This window comes from Anthonomus grandis, chromosome 7 (genome assembly GCF_022605725.1).
Source record: "Anthonomus grandis grandis chromosome 7, icAntGran1.3, whole genome shotgun sequence".
Classification (NCBI taxonomy): domain Eukaryota; kingdom Metazoa; phylum Arthropoda; class Insecta; order Coleoptera; family Curculionidae; genus Anthonomus; species Anthonomus grandis.
Genome location: NC_065552.1, coordinates 648,496 through 671,633, shown reverse-complemented (window position 1 = coordinate 671,633; position 23,138 = coordinate 648,496). Strand labels below are relative to the sequence as shown.

The 23,138-nt window shown below is 37.5% G+C and overlaps 1 protein-coding gene across 3 annotated transcripts in view; it reads right to left on the bottom strand.

Annotated features, from left to right (window-relative positions):
- Positions 1–956: 956 nt before the first annotated feature.
- The window catches only part of LOC126738266 (doublecortin domain-containing protein 2C-like), a 46,606-nt gene continuing 24,424 nt past the window's right edge, over positions 957–23,138 (bottom strand). Inside the window, exons 9-11 of one of the 3 annotated variants that reach the window (XM_050443510.1) lie at positions 18,672–18,748; positions 1,419–1,476; positions 957–1,370 (exon numbers count right to left, since the gene is read on the bottom strand). In XM_050443510.1, the coding sequence (XP_050299467.1) occupies positions 997–1,370; positions 1,419–1,476; positions 18,672–18,748 (509 nt within the window). In that variant the 3' untranslated portion in view covers positions 957–996. Of the gene's footprint in view, positions 1,371–1,418; positions 1,477–1,553; positions 1,670–1,724; positions 1,791–16,547; positions 17,160–18,671; positions 18,749–23,138 lie in introns of those variants that run through there. The other 2 variants (XM_050443511.1, XM_050443509.1) reach the window with 2 other exon arrangements.

Below are 23,138 nucleotides of genomic sequence, written 5' to 3'. Positions count from 1 at the left end.
GGTCCCTGGAAGTAAAATCCAAATGCCCACCGGTGGGCACGCGGGGCTCAAGGTGTGAAGGATCCGTCTTTTGAAAATGAAAAAAACCATTATTACACCTAAAATACAAAAGTTGTTAAGGTTATAAAACTGATCATTATCCTGTGTCGAAATGTATAAACTTTGAAAAATATTGAAATATATTTTTTGGAACTGGAATTTTCAGTAAATCAGTTCTAGTAATAAATTGACTTCTGTTTCTGTCTTTATTTTGACTCTTTTAGTACTACGTGACCATGACCTTGTTCATTGATTGGCCACTGAATTGTCACACCAAAACTTCCATTGCTGCCTGTAAGTTTGATAGAAAACAGCTCGATTGTTGGTCAAGGCTTTTAAGACCGAAATAATTTTTCGTAAAAAAAATATGACATAACCTTAAAATTTTAATTAATGAAGAAAGATATAGAGGATTACTAATCGAGTGGGCCACCTGGAAGATGCAATTTTATATAAAATAAAAATGTTATGGGTAATTATCACATCAATCACATTGTGGGTAATTTTAATAATAAACGAACTTCTTTGTGTTTTTGTCTTTATTTTGACGTCCTTTGGTACCACGTGACCTTAACCTCGTTCATTGATTAGCCACTGAATTGTCACACCAAAACTTCCATTGCTGTCTGTAAGTTTAACAGAAAACAGCTGACTTTGTTTAAGGCTTTTAAACTAGTCACTAATATTGTTTACAAATGCAAATTAGTTTTCTCAAAAAAAACTAATGACATTTTAGGTTATGTTATTTTGAAATTCGTGACAAGAGGAAATTCAGTGCCCTCAAATAAAACTAAGCAATGAAAGCAAAAAAAAATATCTGCTAGTTAATGAAAACTTTATATGCAATAGTTGGTAACCCTTGGATCCTCGTTAATAAAATTGCCATTAACTCAAGTTTTTAAGGTAAACACAAACCGCACCTTAAAAAACCAAATATTTTATTGTACATATTAACATTCAATCATCATCAAAACTGTGTAAACTAGTATCACTCTTCTTATCCTTCTCAAAATTCTGATAAATATCTGAATAATGTTCATAAAAATAATACAAAAACTCGCTCGGTCTTGGATTGTTTGTCTTATCTTCGACTTGGATTCCTTTATTGTTGATATCATCTGGTATCTTCCAACCTTTTTGTACCGCCTTATCGTTTCCCTTAACGATGTCCTCCTCTTTAATAGAATATTCCCCTTCTGGAATGTATTCTACAGAGTCTACATCCATGGATAATTGATCGGCGGATGAACAGGAACCTTCTACAATAGAATCTGAGCTGGTACTGGAACATTTCGGTTCAATATTGAGTCTTGTTATATCGGTATTAAGAGCTAAAAAGTTAAAAATTAGATTAATATTATCATATTTAGACTGCTCACCTTTGTCTTCAGTTACTCTGTCCTGATTAACAAACACTCCAGCGTCCTTAGTCTCAGCCTAAAATTAATAACGTTTCTTTGTTTTTAAACATAAAATAAGAGCCCTCTCATAATAAGTCTTCAAATTAAACGCAATTTATCGATTTTTATTATTAGTTTTATTCATTAAACAGTTACAAACGTATGATGGCTTTGAACAATATTAAAATCACTTTCCACAATAAATTGCTTGAATCTCTTCTTCTGTAAATCTAAAAGAATTAAAAGTAGGAAGTTTATTGATTTTGGAGGGTTGTGACATCTTACCATTGACGGGTACTTATTGGTAATTCTTCTTGAGTAGTAGTCATATGGCAAACTGGTTAAGATGACCTACAACAAAATGAAAAATGGCCGAAATGAAAATGGACGAGTGAGTATTTTTACCATATTTGAGTTTCCAGAGGCTCGGGGTTCGAAATCCAAGCAGCTTAAAGGCTTGTTTTGTAAAATAAATACCAACTTTTTTTATGTCTTTTTTCATTAAGGAACATTTGCTTAGAAAATTTTTGACCCACAAATCGTTCCTCAAAATTTGCTTTATCTTGACGTAAAAAAAATTATTAAAATATTGCAATCCCTTAGTTCTTCTCGGATCCTGTTATAACCCGGTGTTTTCGTAATCTAGGTGACCCAAATAAGACGCTGGTATACTTAATCTAATTTCGAAAAAAATCAATTTTTGGTTAAAAAATTAGATACGTGGGGGTATACCCGAAAAATGAAAAAGTTCAAACTTTGAAGGTCGATATCTCGGCTTCTATTGGAGCTATCGGGAAAATTCCAACGGTTTTGTCTTAGTTTCGTCGTTCTGAATCCAACGAGACCATCCGCAAGGTCGTAGCTCTTCTAATAGCTGAGATATGGCATTTTTGATGCCCATTTTTGGCCTCAAAAACGGACGTCGAAAACGACTTTTTCAGGATTTTCAAAGTGCTCTCATTCCCTTAGTTCTGCTCGGATCCTGTTATAACCCGGTGTTTTCGTAATCTAGGTGACCCAAATAAGACGCTGGTATAGTTAGTTTGATTTCGAAAAAAATCAATTTTTGGTGAAAAAATTCGATACGGGGGGGTATACCCGAAAAATGAAAAATTCCAAACTTTGAAGGTCGATATCTCGGCTTCTATTGGAGCTATCGGGAAAATTCCAACGGTTTTGTCTTAGTTTCGTCGTTCTGAATCCAACGAGACCATCCGCAAGGTCGTAGCTCTTCTAATAGCTAAGATATGGCATTTTTGATGCCCATTTTTGGCCTCAAAAACGGACGTCGAAAACGACTTTTTCAGGATTTTCAAAGTGCTCTCATTCCCTTAGTTCTGCTCGGATCCTGTTATAACCCGGTGTTTTCGTAATCTAGGTGACCCAAATAAGACGCTGGTATACTTAGTTTGATTTCGAAAAAAATCAATTTTTGATGAAAAAATTCGATACGGGGGGGTATACCCGAAAAATGAAAAATTCCAAACTTTGAAGGTTGATATCTCGGCTTCTATTGGAGCTATCGGGAAAATTCCAACGGTTTTGTCTTAGTTTCGTCGTTCTGAATCCAACGAGACCATCCGCAAGGTCGTAGCTCTTCTAATAGCTAAGATATGGCATTTTTGATGCCCATTTTTGGCCTCAAAAACGGACGTCGAAAACGACTTTTTCAGGATTTTCAAAGTGCTCTCATTCCCTTAGTTCTGCTCGGATCCTGTTATAACCCGGTGTTTTCGTAATCTAGGTGACCCAAATAAGACGCTGGTATACTTAGTTTGATTTCGAAAAAAATCAATTTTTGATGAAAAAATTCGATACGGGGGGGTATACCCGAAAAATGAAAAAGTTCAAACTTTGAAGGTCGATATCTCGGCTTCTATTGGAGCTATCGGGAAAATTCCAACGGTTTTGTCTTAGTTTCGTCGTTCTAAATCCAACGAGACCATCCGCAAGGTCGTAGCTCTTCTAGTAGCTGAGATATGGCATTTTTGATGCCCATTTTTGGCCTCAAAAACGGACGTCGAAAACGACTTTTTCAGGATTTTCAAAGTGCTCTCATTCCCTTAGTTCTGCTCGGATCCTGTTATAACCCGGTGTTTTCGTAATCTAGGTGACCCAAATAAGACGCTGGTATACTTAGTTTGATTTCGAAAAAAATCAATTTTTGATGAAAAAATTCGATACGGGGGGGTATACCCGAAAAATGAAAAATTCCAAACTTTGAAGGTCGATATCTCGGCTTCTATTGGAGCTATCGGGAAAATTCCAACGGTTTTGTCTTAGTTTCTTCGTTCTGAATCCAACGAGACTATCCGCAAGGTCGTAGCTCTTCTAATAGCTGAGATATGGCATTTTTGATGCCCATTTTTGGCCTCAAAAACGGACGTCGAAAACGACTTTTTCAGGATTTTCAAAGTGCTCTCATTTCCTTAGTTCTGCTCGGATCCTGTTATAACCCAGTGTTTTCGTAATCTAGGTGACCCAAATAAGACGCTGGTATACTTAGTCTGATTTCGAAAAAAATCAATTTTTGGTGAAAAAATTCGATACGGGGGGGTATACCCGAAAAATGAAAAAACCCAAACTTTGAAGGTCGATATCTCGGCTTCTATTGGAGCTATCGGAAAAATTCCAACGGTTTTGTCTTAGTTTTGTCGTTTTGAATCCAACGAGACCATCCGCAAGGTCGCAGCTCTTCTAATAGCTGAGATATGGCATTTTTGATGCCCATTTTTGGCCTCAAAAACGGACGTCGAAAACGACTTTTTCAGGATTTTCAAAGTGCTCTCATTTCCTTAGTTCTGCTCGGATCCTGTTATAACCCAGTGTTTTCGTAATCTAGGTGACCCAAATAAGACGCTGGTATACTTAGTCTGATTTCGAAAAAAATCAATTTTTGGTGAAAAAATTCGATACGGGGGGGTATACCCGAAAAATGAAAAAACCCAAACTTTGAAGGTCGATATCTCGGCTTCTATTGGAGCTATCGGAAAAATTCCAACGGTTTTGTCTTAGTTTTGTCGTTTTGAATCCAACGAGACCATCCGCAAGGTCGCAGCTCTTCTAATAGCTGAGATATGGCATTTTTGATGCCCATTTTTGGCCTCAAAAACGGACGTCGAAAACGACTTTTTCAGGATTTTCAAAGTGCTCTCATTTCCTTAGTTCTGCTCGGATCCTGTTATAACCCAGTGTTTTCGTAATCTAGGTGACCCAAATAAGACGCTGGTATACTTAGTCTGATTTCGAAAAAAATCAATTTTTGGTGAAAAAATTCGATACGGGGGGGTATACCTGAAAAATGAAAAAGTTCAAACTTTGAAGGTCGATATCTCGGCTTCTATTGGAGCTATCGGGAAAATTCCAACGGTTTTGTCTTAGTTTCGTCGTTCTGAATCCAACGAGACCATCCGCAAGGTCGTAGCTCTTCTAATAGCTGAGATATGGCATTTTTGATGCCCATTTTTGGCCTCAAAAACGGACGTCGAAAACGACTTTTTCAGGATTTTCAAAGTGCTCTCATTCCCTTAGTTCTGCTCGGATCCTGTTATAACCCGGTGTTTTCGTAATCTAGGTGACCCAAATAAGACGCTGGTATAGTTAGTTTGATTTAAAAAAAAATCAATTTTTGGTGAAAAAATTCGATACGGGGGGGTATACCCGAAAAATGAAAAATTCCAAACTTTGAAGGTCGATATCTCGGCTTCTATTGGAGCTATCGGGAAAATTCCAACGGTTTTGTCTTAGTTTTGTCGTTTTGAATCCAACGAGACCATCCGCAAGGTCGCAGCTCTTCTAATAGCTGAGATATGGCATTTTTGATGCCCATTTTTGGCCTCAAAAACGGACGTCGAAAACGACTTTTTCAGGATTTTCAAAGTGCTCTCATTCCCTTAGTTCTGCTCGGATCCTGTTATAACCCGGTGTTTTCGTAATCTAGGTGACCCAAATAAGACGCTGGTATAGTTAGTTTGATTTAAAAAAAAATCAATTTTTGGTGAAAAAATTCGATACGGGGGGGTATACCCGAAAAATGAAAAATTCCAAACTTTGAAGGTCGATATCTCGGCTTCTATTGGAGCTATCGGGAAAATTCCAACGGTTTTGTCTTAGTTTTGTCGTTTTGAATCCAACGAGACCATCCGCAAGGTCGCAGCTCTTCTAATAGCTGAGATATGGCATTTTTGATGCCCATTTTTGGCCTCAAAAACGGACGTCGAAAACGACTTTTTCAGGATTTTCAAAGTGCTCTCATTCCCTTAGTTCTGCTCGGATCCTGTTATAACCCGGTGTTTTCGTAATCTAGGTGACCCAAATAAGACGCTGGTATACTTAGTCTGATTTCGAAAAAAATCAATTTTTGGTGAAAAAATTCGATACGGGGGGGTATACCTGAAAAATGAAAAAGTTCAAACTTTGAAGGTCGATATCTCGGCTTCTATTGGAGCTATCGGGAAAATTCCAATGGTTTTGTCTTAGTTTCGTCGTTCTGAATCCAACGAGACCATCCGCAAGGTCGTAGCTCTTCTAATAGCTGAGATATGGCATTTTTGATGCCCATTTTTGGCCTCAAAAACGGACGTCGAAAACGACTTTTTCAGGATTTTCAAAGTGCTCTCATTCCCTTAGTTCTGCTCGGATCCTGTTATAACCCGGTGTTTTCGTAATCTAGGTGACCCAAATAAGACGCTGGTATAGTTAGTTTGATTTAAAAAAAAATCAATTTTTGGTGAAAAAATTCGATACGGGGGGGTATACCCGAAAAATGAAAAATTCCAAACTTTGAAGGTCGATATCTCGGCTTCTATTGGAGCTATCGGGAAAATTCCAACGGTTTTGTCTTAGTTTTGTCGTTTTGAATCCAACGAGACCATCCGCAAGGTCGCAGCTCTTCTAATAGCTGAGATATGGCATTTTTGATGCCCATTTTTGGCCTCAAAAACGGACGTCGAAAACGACTTTTTCAGGATTTTCAAAGTGCTCTCATTCCCTTAGTTCTGCTCGGATCCTGTTATAACCCGGTGTTTTCGTAATCTAGGTGACCCAAATAAGACGCTGGTATAGTTAGTTTGATTTAAAAAAAAATCAATTTTTGGTGAAAAAATTCGATACGGGGGGGTATACCCGAAAAATGAAAAATTCCAAACTTTGAAGGTCGATATCTCGGCTTCTATTGGAGCTATCGGGAAAATTCCAACGGTTTTGTCTTAGTTTTGTCGTTTTGAATCCAACGAGACCATCCGCAAGGTCGCAGCTCTTCTAATAGCTGAGATATGGCATTTTTGATGCCCATTTTTGGCCTCAAAAACGGACGTCGAAAACGACTTTTTCAGGATTTTCAAAGTGCTCTCATTCCCTTAGTTCTGCTCGGATCCTCTTATAACCCGGTGTTTTCGTAATCTAGGTGACCCAAATAAGACGCTGGTATAGTTAGTTTGATTTCGAAAAAAATCAATTTTTGGTGAAAAAAATCGATACGGGGGGGTATACCCGAAAAATGAAAAATTCCAAACTTTGAAGGTCGATATCTCGGCTTCTATTGGAGCTATCGGGAAAATTCCAACGGTTTTGTCTTAGTTTCGTCGCTCTGAATCCAACGAGACCATCCGCAAGGTCGTAGCTCTTCTAATAGCTGAGATATGGCATTTTTGATGCCCATTTTTGGCCTCAAAAACGGACGTCGAAAACGACTTTTTCAGGATTTTCAAAGTGCTCTCATTCCCTTAGTTCTACTCGGATCCTGTTATAACCCGGTGTTTTCGTAATCTAGGTGACCCAAATAAGACGCTGGTATACTTAGTCTGATTTCGAAAAAAATCAATTTTTGGTGAAAAAAATCGATACGGGGGGGTATACCCGAAAAATGAAAAATTCCAAACTTTGAAGGTCGATATCTCGGCTTCTATTGAAGCTATCCGGAAAATTCCAACGGTTTTGTCTTAGTTTCGTCGTTCTGAATCCAACGAGACCATCCACAAGGTCGTAGCTCTTCTAATAGCTGAGATATGGCATTTTTGATGCCCATTTTTGGCCTCAAAAACGGACGTCGAAAACGACTTTTTCAGGATTTTCAAAGTGCTCTCATTCCCTTAGTTCTGCTCGGATCCTCTTATAACCCGGTGTTTTCGTAATCTAGGTGACCCAAATAAGACGCTGGTATAGTTAGTTTGATTTCGAAAAAAATCAATTTTTGGTGAAAAAAATCGATACGGGGGGGTATACCCGAAAAATGAAAAATTCCAAACTTTGAAGGTCGATATCTCGGCTTCTATTGGAGCTATCCGGAAAATTCCAACGGTTTTGTCTTAGTTTCGTCGCTCTGAATCCAACGAGACCATCCGCAAGGTCGTAGCTCTTCTAATAGCTGAGATATGGCATTTTTGATGCCCATTTTTGGCCTCAAAAACGGACGTCGAAAACGACTTTTTCAGGATTTTCAAAGTGCTCTCATTCCCTTAGTTCTACTCGGATCCTGTTATAACCCGGTGTTTTCGTAATCTAGGTGACCCAAATAAGACGCTGGTATACTTAGTCTGATTTCGAAAAAAATCAATTTTTGGTGAAAAAAATCGATACGGGGGGGTATACCCGAAAAATGAAAAATTCCAAACTTTGAAGGTCGATATCTCGGCTTCTATTGAAGCTATCCGGAAAATTCCAACGGTTTTGTCTTAGTTTCGTCGCTCTGAATCCAACGAGACCATCCGCAAGGTCGTAGCTCTTCTAATAGCTGAGATATGGCATTTTTGATGCCCATTTTTGGCCTCAAAAACGGACGTCGAAAACGACTTTTTCAGGATTTTCAAAGTGCTCTCATTCCCTTAGTTCTACTCGGATCCTGTTATAACCCGGTGTTTTCGTAATCTAGGTGACCCAAATAAGACGCTGGTATAGTTAGTTTGATTTCGAAAAAAATCAATTTTTGGTGAAAAAATTCGATACGGGGGGGTATACCCGAAAAATGAAAAATTCCAAACTTTGAAGGTCGATATCTCGGCTTCTATTGGAGCTATTGGGAAAATTCCAACGGTTTTGTCTTAGTTTCTTCGTTCTGAATCCAACGAGACTATCCGCAAGGTCGTAGCTCTTCTAATAGCTGAGATATGGCATTTTTGATGCCCATTTTTGGCCTCAAAAACGGACGTCGAAAACGACTTTTTCAGGATTTTCAAAGTGCTCTCATTCCCTTAGTTCTGCTCGAATCCTGTTATAACCCGGTGTTTTCGTAATCTAGGTGACCCAAATAAGACGCTGGTATAGTTAGTTTGATTTCGAAAAAAATCAATTTTTGGTGAAAAAATTCGATACGGGGGGGTATACCCGAAAAATGAAAAATTCCAAACTTTGAAGGTCGATATCTCGGCTTCTATGGGAACTATCGGGAAAATTCCAACGGTTTTGTCTTAGTTTAGTCGCTCTGAATCCAACGAGACCATCCGCAAGGTCGTAGCTCTTCTAATAGCTGAGATATGGCATTTTTGATGCCCATTTTTGGCCTCAAAAACGGACGTCGAAAACGACTTTTTCAGGATTTTCAAAGTGCTCTCATTCCCTTAGTTCTGCTCGGATCCTGTTATAACCCAGTGTTTTCGTAATCTAGGTGACCCAAATAAGACGCTGGTATACTTAGTCTGATTTCGAAAAAAATCAATTTTTGGTGAAAAAAATCGATACGGGGGGTATACCCGAAAAATGAAAAATTCCAAACTTTGAAGGTCGATATCTCGGCTTCTATTGGAGCTATCGGGAAAATTCCAACGGTTTTGTCTTAGTTTCTTCGTTCTGAATCCAACGAGACCATCCGCAAGGTCGTAGCTCTTCTAATAGCTGAGATATGGCATTTTTGATGCCCATTTTTGGCCTCAAAAACGGACGTCGAAAACGACTTTTTCAGGATTTTCAAAGTGCTCTCATTCCCTTAGTTCTGCTCGGATCCTGTTATAACCCGGTGTTTTCGTAATCTAGGTGACCCAAATAAGACGCTGGTATACTTAGTTTGATTTCGAAAAAAATCAATTTTTGGTGAAAAAAATCGATACGGGATATACCCGAAAAATGAAAAATTCCAAACTTTGAAGGTCGATATCTCGGCTTCTATTGGAGCTATCGGGAAAATTCCAACGGTTTTGTCTTAGTTTCTTCGTTCTGAATCCAACGAGACCATCCGCAAGGTCGTAGCTCTTCTAATAGCTGAGATATGGCATTTTTGATGCCCATTTTTGGCCTCAAAAACGGACGTCGAAAACGACTTTTTCAGGATTTTCAAAGTGCTCTCATTCCCTTAGTTCTGCTCGGATCCTGTTATAACCCGGTGTTTTCGTAATCTAGGTGACCCAAATAAGACGCTGGTATACTTAGTCTGATTTCGAAAAAAATCAATTTTTGGTGAAAAAATTCGATACGGGGGGGTATACCCGAAAAATGAAAAATTCCAAACTTTGAAGGTCGATATCTCGGCTTCTATGGGAACTATCGGGAAAATTCCAACGGTTTTGTCTTAGTTTCGTCGCTCTGAATCCAACGAGACCATCCGCAAGGTCGTAGCTCTTCTAATAGCTGAGATACGGCATTTTTGATGCCCATTTTTGGCCTCAAAAACGGACGTCGAAAACGACTTTTTCAGGATTTTCAAAGTGCTCTCACTCCCTTATTTCTGCTCGGATCCTGGTATAACCCGGTGTTTTCGTAATCTAGGTGACCCAAATAAGACGCTGGTATACTTAGTTTGATTTCGAAAAAAATCAATTTTTGGTGAAAAAATTCGATACGGGGGGGTATACCCGAAAAATGAAAAATTCCAAACTTTGAAGGTCGATATCTCGGCTTCTATGGGAACTATCGGGAAAATTCCAACGGTTTTGTCTTAGTTTCGTCGTTTTGAATCCAACGAGACCATCCGCAAGGTCGTAGCTCTTCTAATAGCTGAGATACGGCATTTTTGATGCCCATTTTTGGCCTCAAAAACGGACGTCGAAAACGACTTTTTCAGGATTTTCAAAGTGCTCTCACTCCCTTATTTCTGCTCGGATCCTGGTATAACCCGGTGTTTCGTAATCTAGGTGACCCAAATAAGACGCTGGTATACTTAGTTTGATTTCGAAAAAAATCAATTTTTGGTGAAAAAATTCGATACGGGGGGGTATACCCGAAAAATGAAAAAGTTCAAACTTTGAAGGTCGATATCTCGGCTTCTATTAGAGCTATCGGGAAAATTCCAACGGTTTTGTCTTAGTTTCGTCGTTTTGAATCCAACGAGACCATCCGCAAGGTCGTAGCTCTTCTAATAGCTGAGATATGGCATTTTTGATGCCCATTTTTGGCCTCAAAAACGGACGTCGAAAACGACTTTTTCAGGATTTTCAAAGTGCTCTCACTCCCTTATTTCTGCTCGGATCCTGGTATAACCCGGTGTTTCGTAATCTAGGTGACCCAAATAAGACGCTGGTATACTTAGTTTGATTTCGAAAAAAATCAATTTTTGGTGAAAAAATTCGATACGGGGGGGTATACCCGAAAAATGAAAAAGTTCAAACTTTGAAGGTCGATATCTCGGCTTCTATGGGAACTATCGGGAAAATTCCAACGGTTTTGTCTTAGTTTCGTCGCTCTGAATCCAACGAGACCATCCGCAAGGTCGTAGCTCTTCTAATAGCTGAGATATGGCATTTTTGATGCCCATTTTTGGCCTCAAAAACGGACGTCGAAAACGACTTTTTCAGGATTTTCAAAGTGCTCTCACTCCCTTATTTCTGCTCGGATCCTGGTATAACCCGGTGTTTTCGTAATCTAGGTGACCCAAATAAGACGCTGGTATACTTAGTTTGATTTCGAAAAAAATCAATTTTTGGTGAAAAAATTCGATACGGGGGGGTATACCCGAAAAATGAAAAAGTTCAAACTTTGAAGGTCGATATCTCGGCTTCTATGGGAACTATCGGGAAAATTCCAACGGTTTTGTCTTAGTTTCGTCGTTCTGAATCCAACGAGACCATCCGCAAGGTCGTAGCTCTTCTAATAGCTGAGATATGGCATTTTTGATGCCCATTTTTGGCCTCAAAAACGGACGTCGAAAACGACTTTTTCAGGATTTTCAAAGTGCTCTCACTCCCTTATTTCTGCTCGGATCCTGGTATAACCCGGTGTTTCGTAATCTAGGTGACCCAAATAAGACGCTGGTATACTTAGTTTGATTTCGAAAAAAATCAATTTTTGGTGAAAAAATTCGATACGGGGGGGTATACCCGAAAAATGAAAAAGTTCAAACTTTGAAGGTCGATATCTCGGCTTCTATTAGAGCTATCGGGAAAATTCCAACGGTTTTGTCTTAGTTTCGTCGTTTTGAATCCAACGAGACCATCCGCAAGGTCGTAGCTCTTCTAATAGCTGAGATATGGCATTTTTGATGCCCATTTTTGGCCTCAAAAACGGACGTCGAAAACGACTTTTTCAGGATTTTCAAAGTGCTCTCACTCCCTTATTTCTGCTCGGATCCTGGTATAACCCGGTGTTTTCGTAATCTAGGTGACCCAAATAAGACGCTGGTATAGTTAGTTTGATTTCGAAAAAAATCAATTTTTGGTGAAAAAATTCGATACGGGGGGGTATACCCGAAAAATGAAAAAGTTCAAACTTTGAAGGTCGATATCTCGGCTTCTATGGGAACTATCGGGAAAATTCCAACGGTTTTGTCTTAGTTTCGTCGTTTTGAATCCAACGAGACCATCCGCAAGGTCGTAGCTCTTCTAATAGCTGAGATACGGCATTTTTGATGCCCATTTTTGGCCTCAAAAACGGACGTCGAAAACGACTTTTTCAGGATTTTCAAAGTGCTCTCACTCCCTTATTTCTGCTCGGATCCTGGTATAACCCGGTGTTTCGTAATCTAGGTGACCCAAATAAGACGCTGGTATAGTTAGTTTGATTTCGAAAAAAATCAATTTTTGGTGAAAAAATTCGATACGGGGGGGTATACCCGAAAAATGAAAAAGTTCAAACTTTGAAGGTCGATATCTCGGCTTCTATGGGAACTATCGGGAAAATTCCAACGGTTTTGTCTTAGTTTCTTCGTTCTGAATCCAACGAGACCATCCGCAAGGTCGTAGCTCTTCTAATAGCTGAGATATGGCATTTTTGATGCCCATTTTGGCCTCAAAAACGGACGTCGAAAACGACTTTTTCAGGATTTTCAAAGTGCTCTCACTCCCTTATTTCTGCTCGGATCCTGTTATAGCCCAGTGTTTTCGTAATCTAGGTGACCCAAATAAGACGCTGGTATACTTAGTTTGATTTCGAAAAAAATCAATTTTTGGTGAAAAAATTCGATACGGGGGGGTATACCCGAAAAATGAAAAAGTTCAAACTTTGAAGGTCGATATCTCGGCTTCTATTGGAGCTATCGGGAAAATTCCAACGGTTTTGTCTTAGTTTCGTCGCTCTGAATCCAACGAGACCATCCGCAAGGTCGTAGCTCTTCTAATAGCTGAGATATGGCATTTTTGATGCCCATTTTTGGCCTCAAAAACGGACGTCGAAAACGACTTTTTCAGGATTTTCAAAGTACTCTCATTCCCTTAGTTCTGCTCGGATCCTGTTATAACCCGGTGTTTTCGTAATCTAGGTGACCCAAATAAGACGCTGGTATAGTTAGTTTGATTTCGAAAAAAATCAATTTTTGGTGAAAAAATTCGATACGGGGGGGTATACCCGAAAAATGAAAAAGTTCAAACTTTGAAGGTCGATATCTCGGCTTCTATTGGAGCTATCGGGAAAATTCCAACGGTTTTGTCTTAGTTTCGTCGTTTTGAATCCAACGAGACCATCCGCAAGGTCGTAGCTCTTCTAATAGCTGAGATACGGCATTTTTGATGCCCATTTTTGGCCTCAAAAACGGACGTCGAAAACGACTTTTTCAGGATTTTTAAAGTGCTCTCATTTCCTTAGTTCTGCTCGGATTCTGTTATAACCCAGTGTTTTCGTAATCTAGGTGACACAAATAAGACGCTGGTATACTTAGTTTGATTTCGAAAAAAATCAATTTTTGGTGAAAAAATTCGATACGGGGGGGTATACCCGAAAAATGAAAAAGTTCAAACTTTGAAGGTCGATATCTCGGCTTCTATTGGAGCTATCGGGAAAATTCCAACGGTTTTGTCTTAGTTTCGTCGTTTTGAATCCAACGAGACCATCCGCAAGGTCGTAGCTCTTCTAATAGCTGAGATACGGCATTTTTGATGCCCATTTTTGGCCTCAAAAACGGACGTCGAAAACGACTTTTTCAGGATTTTCAAAGTGCTCTCACTCCCTTATTTCTGCTCGGATCCTGGTATAACCCGGTGTTTCGTAATCTAGGTGACCCAAATAAGACGCTGGTATACTTAGTTTGATTTCGAAAAAAATCAATTTTTGGTGAAAAAATTCGATACGGGGGGGTATACCCGAAAAATGAAAAAGTTCAAACTTTGAAGGTCGATATCTCGGCTTCTATTAGAGCTATCGGGAAAATTCCAACGGTTTTGTCTTAGTTTCGTCGTTTTGAATCCAACGAGACCATCCGCAAGGTCGTAGCTCTTCTAATAGCTGAGATACGGCATTTTTGATGCCCATTTTTGGCCTCAAAAACGGACGTCGAAAACGACTTTTTCAGGATTTTCAAAGTGCTCTCATTTCCTTAGTTCTGCTCGGATCCTGTTATAACCCGGTGTTTTCGTAATCTAGGTGACCCAAATAAGACGCTGGTATACTTAGTTTGATTTCGAAAAAAATCAATTTTTGGTGAAAAAATTCGATACGGGGGGGTATACCCGAAAAATGAAAAATTCCAAACTTTGAAGGTCGATATCTCGGCTTCTATGGGAACTATCGGGAAAATTTTAACGGTTTTGTCTTAGTTTCGTCGTTCTGAATCCAACGAGACCATCCGCAAGGTCGTAGCTCTTCTAATAGCTGAGATACGGCATTTTTGATGCCCATTTTTGGCCTCAAAAACGGACGTCGAAAACGACTTTTTCAGGATTTTTAAAGTGCTCTCATTTCCTTAGTTCTGCTCGGATTCTGTTATAACCCAGTGTTTTCGTAATCTAGGTGACACAAATAAGACGCTGGTATACTTAGTTTGATTTCGAAAAAAATCAATTTTTGGTGAAAAAATTCGATACGGGGGGGTATACCCGAAAAATGAAAAAGTTCAAACTTTGAAGGTCGATATCTCGGCTTCTATTGGAGCTATCGGGAAAATTTTAACGGTTTTGTCTTAGTTTCGTCGTTCTGAATCCAACGAGACCATCCGCAAGGTCGTAGCTCTTCTAATAGCTGAGATACGGCATTTTTGATGCCCATTTTTGGCCTCAAAAACGGACGTCGAAAACGACTTTTTCAGGATTTTCAAAGTGCTCTCACTCCCTTATTTCTGCTCGGATCCTGGTATAACCCGGTGTTTTCGTAATCTAGGTGACCCAAATAAGACGCTGGTATACTTAGTTTGATTTCGAAAAAAATCAATTTTTGGTGAAAAAATTCGATACGGGGGGGTATACCCGAAAAATGAAAAATTCCAAACTTTGAAGGTCGATATCTCGGCTTCTATGGGAACTATCGGGAAAATTTTAACGGTTTTGTCTTAGTTTCGTCGTTCTGAATCCAACGAGACCATCCGCAAGGTCGTAGCTCTTCTAATAGCTGAGATACGGCATTTTTGATGCCCATTTTTGGCCTCAAAAACGGACGTCGAAAACGACTTTTTCAGGATTTTCAAAGTGCTCTCACTCCCTTATTTCTGCTCGGATTCTGTTATAACCCAGTGTTTTCGTAATCTAGGTGACACAAATAAGACGCTGGTATACTTAGTTTGATTTCGAAAAAAATCAATTTTTGGTGAAAAAATTCGATACGGGGGGGTATACCCGAAAAATGAAAAAGTTCAAACTTTGAAGTTCGATATCTCGGCTTCTATTGGAGCTATCGGGAAAATTTTAACGGTTTTGTCTTAGTTTCGTCGTTCTGAATCCAACGAGACCATCCGCAAGGTTACGACACAGCTTTTTAGTGGTTATGATATGATCAGAGACAACCAAATTTAAAGATTTGAGACAAAAAAGAAATAAAGAAGTTTTAAAAGAAAAGAAGTTTTAAAGAGAAAAAAGTTTTAAAGAGACAACCAGAGAAAAACAAATTTGATTGTCTCTGATATGATTAGTCACGCGTCTCCCGCGAACGTCGGCGACTGTTGTTTGACTCGCTAATCTGGCACAACTTTGCAGGTGGATTTCTCGCAATCTAGCTAATATATCCGATTGCAGTTACTTTTAAAAACTTCGTAACAGTTTTGTCTACCTTTTATTCGCAGATTGTATGGAAAAATGTTTTCAAATAAAAAAGTTTCTCGCTTGCTCAAAAATTCATTGCAGAAAATATAATTTTAATGATTTTTAATCTAGGTGACCCAAATAAGGCGCTGGTATACTTAGTTTGATTTCGAAAAAAATCAATTTTTGGTGAAAAAATTCGATACGGGGGGGTATACCCGAAAAATGAAAAAGTTCAAACTTTGAAGGTCGATATCTCGGCTTCTATTGGAGCTATCGGGAAAATTCCAACGGTTTAGTTTGATTTCGAAAAAAATCAATTTTTGGTGAAAAAATTCGATACGGGGGGGTATACCCGAAAAATGAAAAATCCCAAACTTTGGAGGTCGATATCTCGGCTTCTATGGGAGCTATCGGGAAAATTCCAACGGTCTTGTCTTAGTTAAGAAAATAGAAAGTTACATTTAGTTAAGAATTTAAGGTAGTTGCGTTGGATAACCCGCAAAAGTACCCAAAATGGGACACCCTGTACACCCAATTTGGGCCACACTGTATACCCATTCGAGACACCGCATGCGAAAAAGTTCGCATACGAAGCGGTCGAAAATACTAATATGGATTTTTCGTGCGAAATCCTCTAATTTCGTATGCGAATCAAAGTCGAATGGTTTCAAAAATACGGCCCCTGGGCACTTGCTTCGATTGCCCCTAGTGTAAATCCAGGACTGTCCAAATGCATAAAACAGTAATGCACATTCCACTTTTTTCCTTAGCTCACTCAAACAAACTACAAATAAAAACATTTGCATCGTATAAACTGTAATTTTATTTCTCACGCAAATAATTTCGTGCTTATAAAATTCATTATAAAAGAAAATCATTTCTTATTCAAATCATCGGGATTCTTATCGCTTTTCCTCGAGAAACTCACCCTATCCGCGACCGATCTCTGATCCGCCATCTGATTCTCGAAGATTATATCGGCCATGGACAGATCCGAGGAGGAATCGCTCAACTCGTTCGCTTGGGTCTTTTTACTCTCCACTTCGTCCTCGATTGGCCAATTCTTCTGCACCGCCTTCTCCGCACGGAACTCGATCAACAAGTTCGGATCGGACAAAGTTTTCTTTACCGGAAATCCGGTGGTCAAGGTGGTCGTTATCGAACCAGACTCCGACTTGTTGGCCTTCTCTTGCAACGTTTTCGACATCCTTTTTAACGTTAAATCGTCCTGCAGACTGTCCCTGACGTTCACGAAACTCCTCTTCTTCGGTGTCCGCTCGGATGGCGTCACGTTTTTACTGGAAACATTCTGGTTGGCCGACTCTTTCACTTTTAATATCGAATACTTGGGCCGTCTGATCAGGTCTACGGTCAGATTCGAACCGTCGCTCGCCACCTTTTCTGCCTTCAGTTTAATCTGAAATTTTTGTAAGAGTTTTTTAATGCCTATAAGGGACTAAACGGTGCATCGTATAAATGACTACGGATATTTCAAGATGTTGATGGGGGAGCCATAAAATTGAGTGGTTTCTTACCGGGTTGTTTGTTAAATAAGGAAACACTGTACGTACACTTTCACATTAATTACAACTCAATTCCATATTCAAGTGCCCGATGAAATGTGTAGACAAAAGAGTGCAATAGGAACAGAAAACCATAAAAAAAGATAAGAAAGGTTTTTTGTTACAAATTGAACGAGGAATTTAAAAATTATTTTTAATTTGAAATATCTCAATGGCGTACCATTTTTTTTTAATTGAGATCATTACCCGTATACGCGCCAATGGTGAACATAAAATCCTTAATTGCATGTCAAAAAATGCGCCAAAAAACCCTCCAAACTCCATTTGCATATCTCGACCGATTACGGAGCAATAAATAAATCGTCAATTTTTAAGAAAAACTTTAACACCTCGTATCTCGGAAAACGAAGCATTTGCGGAATTTTTCCATGCAGAATCACCCCCTGCGGTTTGTTGCACTTATTTACTAACATCCTGTATATGTATGTACGTGCTTTTTATTCTTGAAAAAAGTTAATTTCGTCAAAAGCAAATTACAAAACACAAGAAGAAGAATACACGTCAAACAGAGTGATGCAGAAGAATTACAGCCTAAAAACCAAATAAAACGCAAAAAATTAAAGATCATTCATGTTTTTTTGCCGAAAAACCGAATTATTTCAGATGTTTTTCGAATAACAAAAAATATTAAATTTGTTAGTTATAGAGTTTCTAATAATTTCAAGTAAATAAAGGAAATCTTCCTTTGAGTAAGAAATTTTTAAGACATTTTTTTTCAAAAATGAAAAAAATTATGATGAATAAGACGAAAATAGTAATTAGTTTTTTGCTTGCAAAATTTGTATTTTTTTAAATAATTCCAAAAGTTGAAACTTAAATAAATTAAGAGAGTATTTGAAATATGGGCATTTTTTAAATCACAAAATATGGGACAAATTGTCAAAAAATATTTTTTAAAGATACAAAAATAGGTATTGGAATATTTTGGAATTTTCGTCAGGTTCCATATTCTGATATTTCAGTAAAAATTCAAAAAAAAATGCTTAAACCACATAATAAGAAAAAATATTGGGATATTTCAAACTGTTTTTCCAACGTCGGATAAACATTTTAAAGGTTGCAAAAGCTTGTTGTTACTCCCTGTACATGATAGATAATTCAGAATAAATACAGTTGCCAACTCTTACGCAAATCCTATAACTTTGTCCGATTTTTTTTTTCATTTTAAATGGCAACTCCACTTCTATAACAACAGACTTATCTATAGTATATAATTTTCTTTAGTTTGAAATATCGGCAGTATTTTATGATACACCTTCTAAATTTCCGCGATATACCGAAACATTTGCCTCACTTAAGTTGAGGATCAATAAATTATTTAAAAAAATAAGGAGGCCAATACTTACAGGCTTATTGTCCTTGGGGAAAGTCACGGATTTTTTACCAACAGAACAAATGGAACTTAGATCTACATTGCGAATCACTAGAAAAAAATAATTACATTATTATCGTCTTTATATGGCAACAAATTTAAATAGAAAAGATATACCGGTATGGCAAACAAGGACCGCGAGTACACAATAACACGTCCAAGTACTCTCTCGAGACCTGTGGTAATTTGTCGGCCCGGTATATATGAATTTAATAATATTGAAAAATAAATCAGAGTCGAAAGTGATATTGACGTAAGTACCTTATTACGTCAATATTACCTTCATATACAGGGTGACAATTTCAAGAGTAGCCATGGCTTATAATTTTTAAACCGTAAAAGATATAAAAAAATGCTTAAAACCGTTTCTATAGTAACAAGGGGGAACCAAAATGATGAATTTTTTAGGGATATACTATCATCCCCCTAACCCCCAGAGCCACCCCCTTAAAAATTTTAAATTGGAAGGGTAGTCGAGTGATACCTTGTTTGAAAGGTCTATTAATTCCCTATATTTTGCCGTCTTACTCATTAAAATCAATGCAACCATTTCCGAGATATGTATGTCCTTTTAAATGTTAGTCAATTCATTTTACTATCAGAATAAAAATATTTATTCTGATACTAAAATGAATTGTTAAAAGCCAAAACAAAACTCCAATAAATAGTACACTTATACTGAAATTATTGAATTGTCGGAATGGTATTTGGCGATGTAAAAAAAAGGAAAATTTTCGATGCCTGCCATTCTCGAAATATTTGTTGTTTTTTGTTTATTTAAATTTTGCCTTAAAATGTTCAATTTTTGGTTTGGTTAGTAATATCGTGGTTCTTTTTGTGATTTAAAGTTCTCTCACTGCTCTAGTTTTATTTTTACAATGGTTTATACGATCGCCGAAAGAGTTGAAATGATATTTATTTATGGTTCTCAAAATCGCTGTTTTCGTAGAAGTGCCACAATATTTAATGAGAGGCACCCAGATAAGCAGGTTGGGCATTGTTACATCCAGAAGTTGGTAAGAAAATTTGAAGAAACTGGGTTTGTAGGTGATATAAAGAAAAATCAGCCAAGAATACTGGATGAAGCAACTCAGATTGAGGTTCTTGGGCATTTTGCTATGGATCCTGGTATGTCGACTCGTCAAGCAGCAGCTGCCACAGGAGTGTCTCGTGAATCAGTACGAAAGATATTAAAAATTAATAAATTCCATCCTTACAAGCTACAGATTGTTCAAGAACTTGGTGATGACGATCCAGACAGGCGGATCGAATTTTGTGAATTAATGACCCAAAAAATAATAAATGAGGCACGTTTTATAAAAAACATTTGTTTCAGTGACGAGTGCACTTTTTATTTAAACGGTAACGTTAATAAGCAAAACAGCCGTTACTGGAGTGATGAGAATCCCCATATTTTTAGGGAAGGGCACACCCAATATCCCCAAAAAATAAATGTGTGGGCCGGAATTCTAGGGAATAATATAATTGGGCCATTGTTTATTGATGATAATCTAAATGGAGAAATTTATGCTAAAATGTTAGAAACAACTGTTGAGCCTTTAGTAGTAACGGAATTGGAAAACCAAAGGGATGAAAATGGAGATCTTGTTCTTGATGAAAATTTATTGCATTTTCAACAAGATGGGGCCCCACCACATTATGTATTGCCTGTTAGAGAGTGGCTAGATAATCATTATCCAGACCAATGGATTGGTAGAAGAGGACCTATTGAGTGGCCTCCAAGATCGCCAGATCTCACCCCTCTCGATTTTTTTCTTTGGGGTCACCTAAAATCGGTCGTTTTCAAAACGCAGCCTGCCACCATTGAGGAGCTAAAACAAAGAATTACACAAGAGTGCCGATTATTAACAACTGAAGTTTTTAGAAATGTTCGTCAAGAGTTTGAAAACAGATTGTACTTTTGCTTGCAAAATAATGGAAGCCACTTTGAGCATTTAATAAAATAATTAAAGTTCAATGCAGATTTTTATTGTTTTAAAAATAGAATAAACGCAATATTGCAGAGTGTTTTCCTAGTTCTTAACCATTTGTACTAATGTTCAAATGTTAAATATTTTATGACATTTTCAAAATATGTTAATTTTATAAGAAATTAAAAAACACTTAAATAACCTTTAATAAAATATTAAAATTGGCATAACTCTAAAATAAATGCATTGATTATTATAAGTAGGGTCGCATAATATAGGGAATTAATAGACCTTTCAAAAAAGGTATCACTCGACTACCCTTCCAATTTAAAATTTTTAAGGGGGTGGCTCTGGGGGTTAGGGGGATGATAGTATATCCCTAAAAAATTCATCATTTTGGTTCCCCCTTGTTACTATAGAAACGGTTTTAAGCATTTTTTTATATCTTTTACGGTTTAAAAATTATAAGCCATGGCTACTCTTGAAATTGTCACCCTGTATATCAATATAACCTTATCCTAATTTTGGAAAAATTGCCTGGAATTAAAGGAAGAATCACTTTAAATGTTCGGGAACAAAAGAGTGGGGCTTAAGAGTTTTAACCCTTACGCTACCCTATGTCACAATTGTGACTTCCTTATTTACTAGTGTTATAAGGATCAACAAATTTTTAATCTGGGTAGAGAACCGTGCGACCTGATTGTAAATAGAGCATTTTATAGGTGTGCACGCGCAAATCGTTTATTTTGCCGGGAGTGCATTCCTGTCATAACCTGAAAAGTTTCAGATTATTTCCAACAATGGCTCGTGCAGGTAAGTTATTATTTATTTATAGAATTTTTAATAAAAATATGGATTTTAGGAAGCATTTTGCATTTTTTCAAATGCAAACCAGTTTGGTTTAAAAATGTCATTTGGGCCAGCACCAGATTTGTTGCTTGCTTTAACTTTGTTAAGCAGGGTTCTAAATATAGACATTAAAGAATCTTTTAGATCTGCGACACTTATTTGGTCCTTCTTTGAAAAAGATGAATGTATTTGCACTCGGGCGTCGCCAACTTTGTTCCTATTTTTGTGGTCTGGGTGTTTTGGGTCCCATATTATGGGATATAATTCGTACAGATCCAAGAATTCAATCACCAAATCATTAGACCATTCCATGATAACTTATATATGATAAATATTAAAAATAATATTAATTTTAATTTTCAAGTAAACTTAAAAAGGCAACTCACCAAAAATATTATACAAAAACACCCGCTGTTAAGCTTGTCGCGACTCTGACTGAAGACAAAATAGGCAAATAAGTATGCGTAGCTAAGCACACCGTCTGGGAGCTAACGCGAATGAGCGCGACCTCCTTTGATGCGTGCCCTAAAACCGACAGCAGTTCGGATAGCGGCCGAATGCCGAATGATATCGTGTACACGCACTTGACCTCCCACACGCTCCGCGAAATACCGCGAATGCCAAACGTTCGCCACATACACACATCGTCTGGGGCCGGCTTAATATTAAATAGGTATAATAAACTTCAATTAAGTGTATTGTTTTTAGAGATTGAAAATATCTTTAAAATTGTTGATTCCAAGAATGGTTTTGTTATGTACAGTTGTGGTCACATAAATAGCACACTTAGCCTTACTTACAAAATTACTTATAAAACTTATATTATTATTACTTATATTATATTACTTACAAAAAACAAATTCCTGACTGATAAGAAAATATTTAAGCAGTTAATATCCTCCTAATATGCAATACTTTATGTTTATTTTAAAAATATATGCACATACAGAATTTCATTCCAATATTAACGTTTTAAGGCTGGACACATAAATAGCACACCTTTCATTCTTATTAAATATATCGAGTGTTAATTAGTAAGTATTATTTTAACTTTTAAATTTTTGAATATTGTCAAGAGTAGTTTTGTTTTTAGTCGGTAGAAAGAAACATTGTGGACCAGAGAGGAGAGCTCTTATTATAGAAAAGAAAAATCAAGGCTTTTCTATTTCTGCTATAGCAAAAGATTTAAATTGCTCTAGGAATATGGTTTATAATGCTCTGGCTCTCTATGAGACCACTCAAAGCACAATGAACAAGAAAAGATTAACAAGGCCTCGAAAAACCACGTATAACATGGATAAAATTATTGTTAGAATAAGCAAGGGTAATCGATTTTTAAGTTCCGCCCAAATAAAACGTGAAATAGCAGACCAATATGGCGTCAATATTTCTGCAAGAACAATAAGAAGAAGATTATGTGAAAAAGATCTCAAAGGTTGTGTAGCTAGGAAAAAACCACTTGTTTCAAAAAGAAATATTAAAAAAAGATTGGCATTTGCTAAACAACATATAAATAAGGACATTAATTTTTGGAAAACCATATTATGGAGCGATGAAACCAAGATTAATAGATTTGGAAATGATGGAAAATGCTATGTTAGACGTCCTCCCAATCGTGCCTTAAACCCTAGGTACACAATTAAAACTGTTAAGCATGGAGG